This window comes from Marmota marmota, unplaced genomic scaffold (genome assembly GCF_001458135.2).
Source record: "Marmota marmota marmota unplaced genomic scaffold, marMar, whole genome shotgun sequence".
Classification (NCBI taxonomy): Eukaryota; Metazoa; Chordata; class Mammalia; order Rodentia; family Sciuridae; genus Marmota; species Marmota marmota.
The window spans coordinates 10,550,917-10,565,625 of NW_026000185.1; the positions used below are offsets into that span (position 1 = coordinate 10,550,917).

The window sequence follows — 14,709 nt, forward strand, 5'->3', positions numbered from 1 at the left end:
TTCTCCTCTCAGTCTCCTGCATATTACCACCCTAAATGCCATCAAGCATTATCTTTAGCATTCATAGGATGTTGGAGACTGTAGGCATTGGGTGCTATGGGATTCACAGGTCTGCTCCTTGGTTATTTGTGTTCCTAGTAAAATATAGTGGGAACATATTATCCTCATTAAACTATTAAAAAAGATCTTTGTGTTAGCACACAATTGATTGAAAGCACCACAAAATGTTTGTCAGAAATACGTCTATATTTTTAAACTTGTTTAATTTTTCTTTTGCTTTGTGTAACAGAATCTTATGTCAGTTGCTTCAATTCTAAATAGAATGTCAGCAAAGCTTTTGATCTTGTGGTCCCCAAACAAAAACAAAAACCACATTTCTGTATTCAGTAGAAGACAGAATTCATCTCTAACAAGGAAAAGAAACTTTTTAATTTTATAATTTAGGCTCTTTTTGATGTACAGCTAAGACTTGGTTCTACTCTGTAGTCCGCACAAGGCCAAGAAACGGCCAAGACTATCGGTACCACGGTCCCTGCGTCTTCAGGGCTTATTGCATTCCAAACCAGCCTCCTGCTCCAGTTTCCCTCACTAGAAAATTGTCTTCTGCCCTGCAATAGTTTAGATATGAGATGTCCCCTCATAAAGCTCATGTGCAGAGGTGAAATGATTGGGTTATGAGAACCTTAACCTCTTCGTGGATTAATCTGCTGGTATGGATTAAAAGGCAGTAAGTGGGCAGGTGGAGTATGGCTGGAGGAGGTGGGTCCCTGGGGGCGTGCCTTTGGCCTTCATGTCTTGTCCTTAGTGAGTGGAGTTCTCTAGGCTTTCTGATTGCCATGTTCTAAACAGCTTTCCTCCTCACCTGGGGCCCAAAGATGTGCAGATAGGGAAACAGCTGTCTGAACTGAGACCTCTGAAACCTGGAGCACTAAATAAACTTTTTCTCTTCTAGAATTGTTATTGTCTGGTTTGGTCACCACAGCAAAAAAATTAAAATGTCTCCCCACCATTTAAGAAACACACATAGGAGGCTTTTTTTTTTTTTTTTAAAGAATATTAACAATCATTAAGCAGACCTTTAATCATCTTTGGTTTTCATCCATAATTTGACACAAAACCAAAATGGAAGCTTAAAATTGAATATAAGTCCAACTAAGACAAATATTACTCAAAGTCACTTCATGTATTCCTCTTTTTTGAAATGGGCTCATTTCCAAGATAAAAATATATAGATGCTATAAAAGTCATCTACTTGAGAAACCTAGGAAGAAATATATGCCACATTTCATGATACATATTTTGTTCTACCACTTATAATAGTTTATTCTTTATTAAAATGATTTGGTGTCAATGATTTTGGTACCTTTCTGAGAACTTGTAAAATGAGATATGGTATTATGTTTGTGCAAATATTATTAAACTTAAACTCCTAATTTAAAAATTTCACCTTGGGTCATTAGTAATATTTTATAGATCTAATCTTTATTACTTAGCCTTTATTCACAAAATCTATTCCTGATGGAATAAGGTTCTTCCTGAAGATATATTTTTGCTACTAGCTTATTTTTTAAAAAACAAAGGAAATGCCAAGAAATCTCACATTTCTGTTTCTATCAATGAGATTTCTTTATGAACAAGTTTTAATGTATAAGCCAACTATTTTTATTTGCTTGGTACCATATGAATGTATTTAAATAGGAAATACTTAGCTTTAGTCATCAAATTAAGATTATTAACTAAAAAAAATATGCTCAGTAAACTTCAGAATACATGCACCAAGCAAAATAAAAAAGTAATTATATCAGTTGGATTGTACTAGGTAACATCTTTATTCAGTTATGAACTAGATGTTTAGTAAAGCTCAACAAGTACCCCTCTGGAACGGCATAAGTTAGGTCCTGTGGTTGCAAATAAACTCCAATGGTGATTATTTCCTTTCCACAGTGCTCCAACTAAGGCTGCAACAAAGGAGGACAAGAGAACAACTAGTGGACCAGGGCATCATGCCACGTAAGACCCATGTTATTTTCACCTTTGGTGCTTTACAACAAGATGTGCATGCCTGAAGAGAACCTGTGTCCCACCCCCACTTCAGTCATATAGACTGAATTGGTGTACAAATACCAGCCAATTGATGAGGAAAACCAGGCACCGCATGACCAACCTAAGGAAACCATGTGGAATACATTTTAAAAACCAGGTGCAGGTTAAGAGATGGACTTAAAGGTGTTATTTACATAAAATTCAAGGCACTAAAATTCTTCCTTTGAACTTTAAAATTGGTTTTAGTTTTAAAATGACTGAAGTAATCACTCTAATGGGTCTGAGATTACACTTGCAAAAGTAATGTGATAAAAATCACAACTTTATTCTTAAATAATTCAGATTATCTTTGACGCTATACTGTAGTCAATATAACTAAATGTATCCCAGGTACAAGACTGATAAACATTCTTTAATAAAATCTTTCTGCCCTAAGTATCCCTATAGAGACCTTTGAAAGTTGATTAATTTTAGAATAGTTGTTGTCTTTAATTACAACTTTAGAGGAAATTTTATATTTTACAGGGGAGGAGTGGTTATTCTATAGACTGCAGGATTATTTGAATTTTGTTTAAAAAATAACTTTTCCTAAAGATAACTTATTCAGCTTTAAAGCACTAGAAATTACAAAATCAATTTATGCTTCTTAGTCTTCTAAATCACTGCTAGCCTACAAATCATTTATTGGTTTATGATAAGGAACATGTTGCTGATTTTTTTCCTCCAGAGAAATTCTTTTTCTGGACCACTATTGAGTATCTGAATATTTTAAATCTAGTGTTGGAGTCGAAAGCTGCTGATGATGATCTGCCAGATTCCTTCACTATCACATTCCTCTCTTTGAGCCAATCAAACAGGATCCGATTATGATATTTAAGACGACGCCACGAGTAGGCCGGCTCTGGTCTGCTTCTGGGAATTGGTCCCTAGCCAAATCTGCCTGAGCTAGGATCCTGGGAGTCTCTGTTTTAATAGGACCAGGGCTGAGTACAGTGCTTACAAGCTAATTGGTCATGTCTCAGCAGACCAAGGATTCTAGTCCTGTATCCTGTCCACATAGTGGACACATACAAAAATATGTGATAGGTGGTGTTTTAGTAAACACTCTCTTCACACACACTAAGATTCTAGAATATTTAATATACTGGCAGTTAGCATATTAACTCTCACTCATACAATTTTTTAGAGAGCTACATTGTAGTATGGTAGAAAAAACATGTCATCATTCAGAATCCTAGATTGAAATCCCGTTTTGACAATCAGCTAGTTATATGACCTCAAGAATTCAATTAACCTCTTTTAGCCTTTCATCTGTGCTGGGTCTAATACCTACTTTGCAGGGTTGCTGTGAAGGCCCAACAGCAATGTAACTAATTGGCCACGGAGCTAATCCCAGTATGTGTTCTAAATAAATGGACCTGAAACCTCTTGAACGTGAGGTCCCATGTGTCCTCATGTTCAAGATCACAATACTTCCAAGGACATGTGGGCTTTTTCCAGTAGCAAATATGGACATTAAGAGCAAAAACCTATTAGGGAATCATCAAACAGTCCCCTGGGGAATAGAAATTTGCCCCAGTAGTTGGAAGTAGTCTGACTTAATACCTTCATTGTCATTTTGTATACAAGTACATTATTTTAATTCTTAAGGCTTCAAGTTTAGTGGATCTCCTAAAGGAACTAGTAAATAAATGGAACTGTACTTGTGCATTAATTAGATTATCAGTATGATATACTGTGAGATTGGACTGAAGTGTAAACTTTTCTATTTATACTATGGAAAACTATTTTCCCCTCACAGCTTTGAAGAGCCCAGCAGCATTCCATGAACAGATAAAAAGCTTGGAACGAGCCAGAGTAAGAAACTTCACTTTAAAAATGTTCTGCTTCTCTGCTTTATTTTAAAGTACCTGTGGACAAATAGCAATCTTACTATATTTTCTCTGACATATTTAGGGGTATGTCTTCAAGGTACATGGTGTAGACAGCATGTATTCTGGGGTAGCTTGATCTTGGAGATTTGTAGAAAAAATTAATTTTTTAAACAAGTACTTTTATACATAAAAGTACAAATCATACTTCTTCACTTCCTTGCTTTCAGGGTATAACAACAGTTTTTAGAGACATAATACAGAATTCTGCCATTTGTTGCCAAGGAGGACAGCCAAGCGATGTGCTGACTCCAGATGCTTAGGTGATTTCCCTACTTGGTCTCTATTGGCCATGATTTCGACCCAGGGTAGGAGAGTTTGGCTAAATCATAGAACATTGCTGAACTCAACTCTGAGATGACTGTCATAGTGTCATAGCACACTGGTGTTTATTAAAGTGCCATTATATACATTCTTCCTGGTTTTTTTTTTTTTTTTTGGTGGGGGGGTAGATAATATCATGCAGCATGAAAACAAGCATATTCCAAAAATTCCTTAAGAATTTTCCCAGAATGCAATAATGATCTCTGAGAGTCTTATAAAGTTCATTTTAAAGCCCTGTTGTTTAAGTATAATTCCAATTGAGAAAATTCATTACTAAGAAATTTGTTTTCTAAATGGATTTCTATTTGACCTAACATGCAGATTTTGATTTTTTTTAAATATCAAAATGATTAAATCCTATGTCTATCCAAATATCACCTTCAAAATCATGAGCTTTTGACTTTGCCAAGTTTTAAAGTGCATGGACTTTACAGACTTAAGATTTTGAAATCTGCAATTTAAATCATGTGTTGGGTAATAGTTTCTATAGGTATTAATTTCTAGTCTTTCTCTCAAAGACATGACAAAAAAGGGCATATAGTTTACTTAAATGGAGTACCTTGAAAAAAATTTAAATAAATCATAAATAACTTAATGATAAGACTTTTACCATTTCCCCCCTCCCCCCAAAGACTGAAAACTTTTTGAAACACAAGATACGGAGTCGACCAGATCGTTCTGAACTTGTCAGGATGCACATTTTAGAAGGTAAAGGTTTTTTTCTGCTTATTTTGTTGTGTTTTCTCAAGCAGTAGGAAAGCCTCCATAGCTATTTATTCCAATTATAATAACTCTTTGCCCCCACCCCAGGCTGACATTCTCCAAATTGGATAGAAACGCTAAAATTCTGTATTATATACAGGGCAAGGTTTGAATCTCCATCATCCAATTGATGGATGGCTTTCCCACCAGCTGGTGCCTCCTCTGTTCTGTTTTGGGCAGGCATTTTTTGATCCAGAGAGTTTCTTTATCATTGAGGAACATGTGCTCTACTCATGAAGTCATAGAGGGCATCAACAGGTCTAACCCCAGAATTTCAGCTATGACCTTGTTTATGTCCACCTGGCTCAACTCCTTACTGCAACTTACCTAAAATATCCAGCCTGATATGAAATTTACCATAAACACCCCTACCAACACACAGAAAGTAAGTGATCTAACCTCATCACTTAGGGTCCTTGTAGGAACAGTTGCATTCCATTCTTGCTAAACACATGGCTCAGGCCTAGGTACTTTTCCTCTCTAAAAATAGAGCATTCTTGAAAGCTAACACCTCTACCAAAAAGTCCCAAATTATATTTTCTTTCATTGTTTTGCTTCTCTATTGAAACTAAGGGCTTAATCCTGTGATAGTTGTGTCTAAGACTTCTTGAATACCTAGAGCCAGTTATTCGGTAGAAAGAAGATCTGTTCTATATAGGCCTGATTAGAATTAGGTTGATTTTACAGAAAGTATTAGATTATAGCTTAGTATGAGGAATAACCATATTAAAGGCCAGACACTTGTCCAAAAATGAAATCTTAGAGGTGTTCATCCACACTGGCCAGCATACTAGAAACCGAGAGAGAGCAAGACAAATAGATGCCTGCCTTCCTGGAGTTTGTGTTCATAGTGGCAGAGAGAGAGAATGAACAAACAAAACTTGTGAAATTACAGACTATGAATAAACAGGTTTTTGTGAAAGAGAACATCCAGGATGACACTACATAGGATACCATGAAGAAGCTCCAAGTATGCTGGGCACAGTGACACATATCTGTAATCCCAGCAACTCAAGAGGCTAAGCCAGGAGGATCTCAAGTTCAAAGCCAGCCTCAGCAAGGCCCTATCTCAACATAAAATCTACCAAGGATTGGGAATATGGCTCAGTATTAAGTGCCCCTGAGATCAGAAGGTACCAAAAATAAAACAAGTTCCAAATACCAAGCTGGTCTCTACCACTCCAAGTAGGGTCTCCTTCAGCCTAAAGCTCCTACTATTAAGTGAACAATAGCAGTAATCCATTTTTCCCTAATGGCCATGTTAATTCAAGTCTGTGGGCATCCATTTGTATAGATAGGTAAATGTCTGTAGAGCTAACAGACTGTATGCTAGTGCATTCTTAAACAGATTGTTCTCTTTCCATAAAGATGATAACTCCTAAATATGTTGAAATCTGTTTAGTGAGTTGACTTGAAATAACATCATGAAATAGAAATAGTAATTCAAGTAATGGTTAAAACTTTCCTCTTTTAGAAACATTTGCTGAGCCATCCCTGCAAGCTACTCAGATGAAGTTGAAAAGAGCTCGACTAGCTGATGATCTGAATGAAAAGATTGCACAAAGGCCGGGACCCATGGAGCTGGTGGAGAAGAACATTCTTGCTGTGGACTCTGGTGTCAAGGAGGCAATGATAGGCAAGAGCAGACTTCACCGTCTTCTGAGAGAGGGTTGGCGCTCTAGAGGAAAGGCCAGCACTTAACTAGAAATTAACACTTACAGTAATTCTTGTTACTATTATCTTACTGCTAATTAGGTTAGCATCTGCTACCAGTTAACTCAGAGTCCCCTTTTATGATTGAGGTTTAAGCCTGCTGTTATTTCATTATCACATTTTCTAGGTTAAATCACTATATTATACTATTTAGGATGTATAATATTTTTACAAACTTTTCACTGTTTTATTTTCTATTTTCTTGTAGAAAAGATAGCTTGTTCAGGAAGGAGAATAGCAGATGAATATGGATGTATTCTTTCAATGGTAGTTATCTGTCTGCTTTATCCTGGTCTTATCATATTTACTGATTTTTGTTTTGTTTTCCCCTGGTGCTGGGGATTGAACACAGGGTCTGTACTTCTTATGCATGTGCTCTTCCACTGAACTACACCCCCACCTCCAGTATTACTCTTTCTGGTATAAGCTTTAATGGAGAAAAATCCTTTCAAGAATAATGCTACTTATTCTGTAAGCAATATTGAAAAGTTACTGTCCTATCTTAAAAACTAGCTTCCCTTAGACCTGGGCTTTTCATATTTTACATTAGTGACTTTAACACATTGGCAGTTTATACTCGTGAATTCTCATCAGACAAGTATGATTCTATTCAGTTTTGGAAATTGGCCCTCCAGAAAATGAGAATCTAGCTGGGCTTTTCCTTGAAATAGGAGCTTCTCAACTGATGCCCCGTAATAACCTCGTTTTCCCCATTGCCTTTTTTTTTTAATATTTATTTTTTAGTTATCGGCGGACACAACATCTTTGCTTGTATGTGGTGCTGAGGATCGAACCCGGGCCGCACGCATACCAGGCGAGCTCGCTACCGCTTGAGCCACATCCCCAGCAGCCTTATGTTTTTTAGTACTTGAATTACATGATAGGGTCCAGACAAGGTCTACTCATTTGCCTTCGGCTGGTGTATCTCAATCTTCTGTTTCCTTCCCTTTTTTATCTATTGGTGGACAAAACAGGCTCGTATTGTCCTCTAGCATGCCTCATTCTGCATTTTCCTGATTGTATTTGCATTCCCAGATGTCACTAAAAATATTCCTATCCCCGTGTTTCCTGCAACTGATAGTTGGATCCACATTTTTCCTCCCTTCCCACAGAATACATCACAGGTAGTGGTGTGTGCTTCCATTGGGAAGTTTTTTATATTCAGTTGTAATTTAAGAGCTTCTCAATTCTTCTGGGAAATAGTGTTCCTCCTCTTTCATAGTAAGCTTGATATTCCAGGGCCTTTGTGAGTTAATATTCATTTCTTCCTCAGGTGTTGGGAAGGACGACTATCCCCACACTCAGGGCGATTTCTCATTTGATGAAGACAGCAGTGACGCTTTATCTCCAGACCAGCCAGCAAGCCAGGAATCACAGGGGTCAGCCGCATCCCCGAGTGAGCCAAAAGTTAGTGAATCCCCATCTCCTGTGACTACAAACACTCCAGCCCAGGTATTATTTTTCTGGTTTTGACCCTTAAAAAGTTTCCTGTTTTTTATATAGTGTATAAAGCAATGCATTTTTTTTTTTTTTAAGCGAGAGTGAGAGGGAGAGAGAGAGAATTTTTTTAATATTTATTTTTTTAGTTATCGGCGGACACAACATCTTTGTATGTGGTGCTGAGGATCGAACCCGGGCCGCACGCATGCCAGGCAAGCGCGCTACCGCTTGAGCCACATCCCAGCCCCAGCAATGCATTTTTACCAGAAGAAAAATGAAAGGTTAAAAAAAAATACTTTTCAGCACTGTGAATGCTGTTTTCAGTGATTCTTACCTATTATTTCTGCTGTACATACACATTTTGCAACTTGCTTTTTAAAAGCCTCAACATTTCCTGACATGTGTTTTCACATGAGATCTGTTGTACAATGATAGAAAAAAATCTTAACTTTTTTTTAAATAGCAAAACTAAAATTTTATACCCAATAAACAACTCTTCCATTCCCATGTGTCTTCTGCTCTGTGAGCTACGACTACTCTACATACCTTATAACAGTGGGATCCTACAGTGTTTGTCTTATTTCACTTACCATAATGTCCTCAAGGTTCACTCATGTTGCAGCATGTGACAGGATCTCCTTTTTAAAAACTGAATAATATTCCATCTTTGGAGAAATGTCTATTAAAGTCTTATCCCCATTTTTAAATCAGGTTACTTTCTGTGATGAATTGAAAATCTCTAGGTATTCTAGGTATTAATCCTCTGCCAGATCTATGGTTTCATGTGGTTGGAATCGCTTCCTCCCTTGGATTGCTTCTTCACTCTGTTGCTTTTGGTGCAGTTTTAGATTTGGTTTACTCCCATTGTCTGTTTTTATTTTGTTGCCTGTGCTTTGGTCACATCTAAAACATCATTGCCAATGTCATTAAGCTTTCCTGTTTTCTCCGAAGAGCTGTTCTTTCCTCATTGGATGGGCTTGGCACCCTGTTGAAGGTCATTTGACCATGTACAGGAGGGTGGACTTCTGGATTCTGTTCGGTTCCACTGGTCTCCATCGTCTGTCTTCAGGCCAGTATCACTCTTTTGTAGCAAGTTTGAAATCAGAAAGTATGAGAACTCTACCCTTTGTTCCACTTCTACAGTAGAGTTCTTTGAAATTCCATATGAATCTTAGTATAAACTTTTTTTCAGGGAAAATTCACCTTTTTGAAGATTCTGTTGAGTTTTAATATATTCAGAGTTGTACAACCATCACCCAAAAAAATCCACACCCATTAGCAGTGTTGCACCTTTACCCCTTCACCCAAGCCTGGGAAACCATGCTTTCTGTCCAATTTGCCTTTTGTAGGCAGTGCATATAAACAGTTATATACTATGTGACCTTTATGACGGGTTTCTTTCACTTTTAGTGAAATGTTGTGAGGATCCAGCCATGAGATGGCTGAGAATCCACCCAGGGCTTTACTACTGAGCTACACACCTGGCTCTGAGAATTGAGTGTTTTAATTGGATTGTTGTTGTTACTGACATTGAATTCATTTGTTTAGAAACTATTTGAGCACCTATGTCAGATATTATTTTAGCACATGCAAAGGAATCTAATGAATATTTTGATAATTTCATTAGAAATTAACATTTTTTAATGAGTTTGCTGGTTTGACAAGAATTCCTATGGTGCACATCATTTGTTCTTCATCTCGCCTTATAGTGTTGGGCCTTACTATTGAACTGCTTAATAGAAGTAGTCCAGTGCAGCAAAACATGCTCTTCATGCTCTTATATTGTAAGCACTATAGAACTAATTTGGAAAGGAATTTAAGAATTATCTGCTTAACCCCTTGCATAAAAGGCAGCCTGAGTTCACAGAGGTGTAGAGTTTGGAGAGCAAACTTTTTTCATCATCTCTTCCTACTTGTGAGCATCTATTAGGAAAAGTGTCTTTCAGCATTAATTTCTTTATTGCTTTCATTTGTTGTCTCTGTGCCTCCAACTAAAATGTGAGCTTGTTACAAGAGGGATCTTGATTCTCAGAGGACTAGAAGTCCTTGGAGGGATGTGTATGTGTTCAACATCTAGCACAGGGCCTGGTGCAGAAAGATACTCAGAAAACTCAAGCAGCAGTTCAGACTGATGCTACTTGTGGAATGCTGTAGAAATTTCTGTTCTCCTTCCATAGGAGGATTTTATCTCCACTCCTATCAAAGCTCACAAGAGAGACTGGGCCTGGAAGAAGGATGAGGGTCAGTGACCAGCCCCTGATGGGTCTTCACGAATTTGCTGCACCCTGGTTTGAGCTTTATTTTTAAAGCTTAAAAGAATGTCAAGTATGCAAGAAAATACCATAAAAAAGTTCTCATCCATTTGGGTTGTCTGTTCTCGGAGTAGGTCAGGATGTCAGATGGCTATTAGTATGGCCTTAGTGACACAAAATTTTTGTCATCTGTCGGCGGCTTCACTATAGTTCTGCCTGCATAAGAGGTTATCATTCTCCTTTCCCGTGTATTGCTTATATCATTGCATTTTTTCCTTTGCAACTTGGCTGAAGACAAAGTTTATAAGTGACAGGCTTTAACCAGAGGGAGTCACACCCAATGCTGACATTCCAGAATTATTTGAAAAATAGAAATGGCTTTTTTTCATTGAATAAATATGAAAAGCCGGGCATGGTTGCACACGCCTATAATCCCAGTGACTTGGAAGGCTGAGGCAGGAGGATCTCGAGTTCAAACCTAGCATCAGCAACTTATCAAGGCCCTGGGGATGTGATTAAGTGCCCCTGGATGCTAATGAGGCACACACACACTAAGGCTTGGGTCAGTCCTGAACTGAGGCTTTCAAGCCTTTGGAGTACCCCACAAGGACGTAGGTTCAATTCCCAATACAATGAAAAAAAATGTAGGATGAATAGTCTCCTTAATTCTTAGCTGCTAGAGGATTAACGGTATCCAAATATTAAAAACACCCTTTACCAAAAAGTTTTACATACAACACCTAGGTAAAGAACCAGTTTTTCAGGCACTTCTCTTGCGCTCCTACAACCAAAATGCTAATGACCTAGCAATACAAAAAACTATTTTGAAGTAGGCATTTCTGTATGCTCTGTAACACCAAAACTGTTCCTGGATTACTCCATTCTGCTCAAACTACAGCTAGAAAGGAATTTACCCAAATATTAATGGAATATACATCAGAAATTGGAGCTCAACTTATTTTATGCTTAAGCAACTTTGAACAATGGAAAGCTGTAGAAAATTAAAAATGGCTGTAGCTACATGTGAAGTGGTTACATTGGTCCTTTCAATACAGAGATTCTTAGCAAGTTCTTAAGCCCTTAAATTAATCATTTGTTATAAATACAGTATTGTTTAACCATTACCTAATGGGATTTATGTGAAGTTTAGTAATGCTAAAAGAAACTTGTTGATCAACTATTCAGTGTATTTTGGGGGACATACACTTAGGAGCCTTTCATAAATTTTTTCCCATTGTGCCAAGTAACACTCAGGTATATGACCTTTTGTCAAATGTAGAAATCTTAGGTTTAAGCTAAAAAGGAAAGTAAGCAGAGTCTATAGCAAGCCATATGCACATATATTAAATAATCAAAGTTAGATGAACTCTGATCACAAGTACTTATCAATAAGGACCTGAATAAGACATAGACTCCATTATTACCCCTTTGGTTATGCTGCCTCTTACAGTTTCACAGTAGAGGCTGGAAAATCTGTCTCATTCCAAGTTTTAACTCAATTTTCTGTGACTAAAAGCAAACTACCTAGAATAGTGCATTATGCAGAAAAGACCTCACCTATTTATAATGATGAATCTTCATTGAAATGATAAAACATGCTGAGCACTCACGGTGAGGCAGACACTAAGCTGCTTGCTTTGAATGTATTACCTATCATGCAAAAGGGGCATCTGATTCACTGAGGGTTCAAATTAATGACCATTTTCTCATTAGACCAATAGTTCAAGATTATTTTCCAACACTGGTATAGTTTGGGTCTGGAATGTCCACCAAAGCAAAGTCTTGGTCATCAGCCCATGGAACTATTGAAACATGGGAGTTTGCTTATCTAATATTGGCTAATAATTTGTGATTTCAGTAATTCAGAGGGGGTAGAGCTCTAAAGTAGCATTTCAAAAAAAAATATTTTTAGTTGTAAATAGACACAATAACTATTTTTTATGTGGTGCTGAGAATCAAACCCAGTACCTCACACATGCTGGGCAAGCGCTCTACCATTGAGCCACAACCCCAGCCCTAAAGTAGCATTTTTTTTTTTAATGTGACTAAATTTGGTATTAAGATAGAATGTCATGCCAGGCTATGGTGAAACACCTGTAATGCCAGACACTTGGAAGGACTGCAAGTTCAAGGCCCGCCTGGACAACTTAGCAAGACCCCGTCTCAGAATAAAATGAAGGTTGGGAGTGTGGCTGAGTGGTAGAACACCCCAGTACCATATAGCAGGGCAATGGAAGGAAATGTCCAATTCCATGGTAACTACAAAGAAAATATCTATAGAATTTATGTAAAAGGACAGGAGAAGGGAATCAAAACAAGTCACTACAAAGTCAACCAAATACATAGATGGAAAGATATCCTGTGTTTTTAAGGTATTAATACTACCCAAAGCAATCTACAGATTCAATATAATCCCTATTTTTATAGGGATTATAAGTTTTGGCAGAAAAAGTCAAGGGACCTGAAATTTTTTTTTTTTTTTAAATGTTGACAGTCTTACCTTTTTTAATTTTTAAACTCACTGCAGAGCTACAGTAATTAAAATAATATGGTACAAGCAGAAACACTGGTATTCAGAGGTGTGGAATAGAGCAGAGAACTAAGAAACTTTGACATTCATTTTCAGATGATCTTTTACAAAGGTATGAAGACTATCCAAGGTGGAAAAGACAGTCTCTACAACGAATGGTACTGGGAAAAGTGGATATCCACATGCAGAGGATGAAATTATATTATATTTACCCCAGCATCAAACACAAAAATTAACTCAAAATGTAAGAGCTAAAACTATAAAAACTCTTAGAGGAAAAATCTTTGATACTAGTTTTGGCAATGATTTCTTGGATTTGACATTAAGTCAACAAAAGTGAAGATAGACAATTGGGTTTTGTACAAAAGTTATTACTTTTGATAACGAGTAGTATCAGCAATGTGAAAAGCCAACCCAAGAATGGGAAAAGAATATTTCAAAACCATATATCAGGGCTGGGGGTTGTGGCTCAGTGGAAGAGCGCTTGCCGAGGCATGTGTGAGACCCCGAGTTCGATCCTCAGCACCACATTAAAAAAAACAGTAAATAATATAAAGGTATTGTGTCCAACTACAACTAAAAAATAAATATCTAAACATTTTTTTAAAATAATATATGAGCTAGTATCTGGTATATATAAAAAAAAATTCCCACAATGACAGAAAATAACCAACCTTATTCCAAAATGGGCAAAGGTCTTGACATTTCTCCAAAGATATACAAATGCCCAAATACAGACAAGACACCCCAGTGGGAATGTCAAATGGTGCAGCCACTATAGAAAATGGTGTTGGCTCCTCCCTCTCTATTTTTTTATATATTATATATAAAAATACATATATTTCAAAATTCAAACATTTGGTTCTACTTCGTGTACTGGTTATATAACAGTTAAGGAATGAGTTTTCCCCTCTGTGAAAATGAACCTAGAGATAAGTATACTCATTTCCAAAAATTATGCAAGATAGGAAAACAAGATCCTCTAACAGGTCGTCAAGACATCACCTTTCATCTGGTGTGTAAGTTTGGTTGGTCAGAGGTTCGTTGAGGAACTGGACATCTCAGGCTTGTTTAAGGGCAGAAGTCTGCTGGAATATGAGGATAAAGTCTCTTAGATGAGTCCTTTACCTCCTGAAATGAAATTGAGTACAGACATCTTTACAAAGTAGACTCATTTATATTGTCAGTAATTACTTAAAAGCTGAAGTCAGTAGCAAAACCTCAAGGAGAAAACAGACATGGGCATGCACTATTAATGGCAGTCTCACACACATGGTCTCAGTTGGGCTGGAAAACGTAACCTAGCTGAGTGAAGCCAAAAGGATAACTGAATATTTGTTGAGTAACTATGTGCCAAGCTTCATATTTCTTGCTGCTAATAAAAATAAATGACCTGAAAACTCATTAAGAAGAATATAGTTTGCTATTTTACAACCTGAATACTTAAATAGGAGTATGACTTTGACTGTTGGTGTAATGAATTTGAGAGTTGTTTGGGGAAGTGAAAGTAAAAAAAACGAAGACTTTTTCTTTAAGATAAAACAGGTAATAAGTAAGTCCAAGTAATAGCAACATATAACATTCAGCTGATTTATCGTAATGTAATCTATTTAAAGGAGATTGCTAGTAAGGATTGATAAAGCCCTTTCCTTCTGTGGCTTTCTGTGTTGATCTATGGGCTCCATATTGAGATTCAGTAGCTGTTGTTTGGACC

At 37.1% G+C, this 14,709-nt stretch overlaps 1 protein-coding gene across 4 annotated transcripts in view; it reads left to right on the plus strand.

The window, feature by feature from the left end:
• Positions 1–14,709, plus strand: part of Mrtfb (myocardin related transcription factor B) — a 159,638-nt gene that overhangs the window by 117,445 nt on the left and 27,484 nt on the right. For all 4 annotated transcript variants that reach the window (XM_015491071.2, XM_048789527.1, XM_048789526.1 and 1 more), the window contains 5 exons: positions 1,945–2,010; positions 3,845–3,900; positions 4,931–5,006; positions 6,535–6,696; positions 8,047–8,225. In XM_015491071.2, the coding sequence (XP_015346557.1) occupies positions 1,945–2,010; positions 3,845–3,900; positions 4,931–5,006; positions 6,535–6,696; positions 8,047–8,225 (539 nt within the window). The remainder of the gene's footprint in view (positions 1–1,944; positions 2,011–3,844; positions 3,901–4,930; positions 5,007–6,534; positions 6,697–8,046; positions 8,226–14,709) is intronic.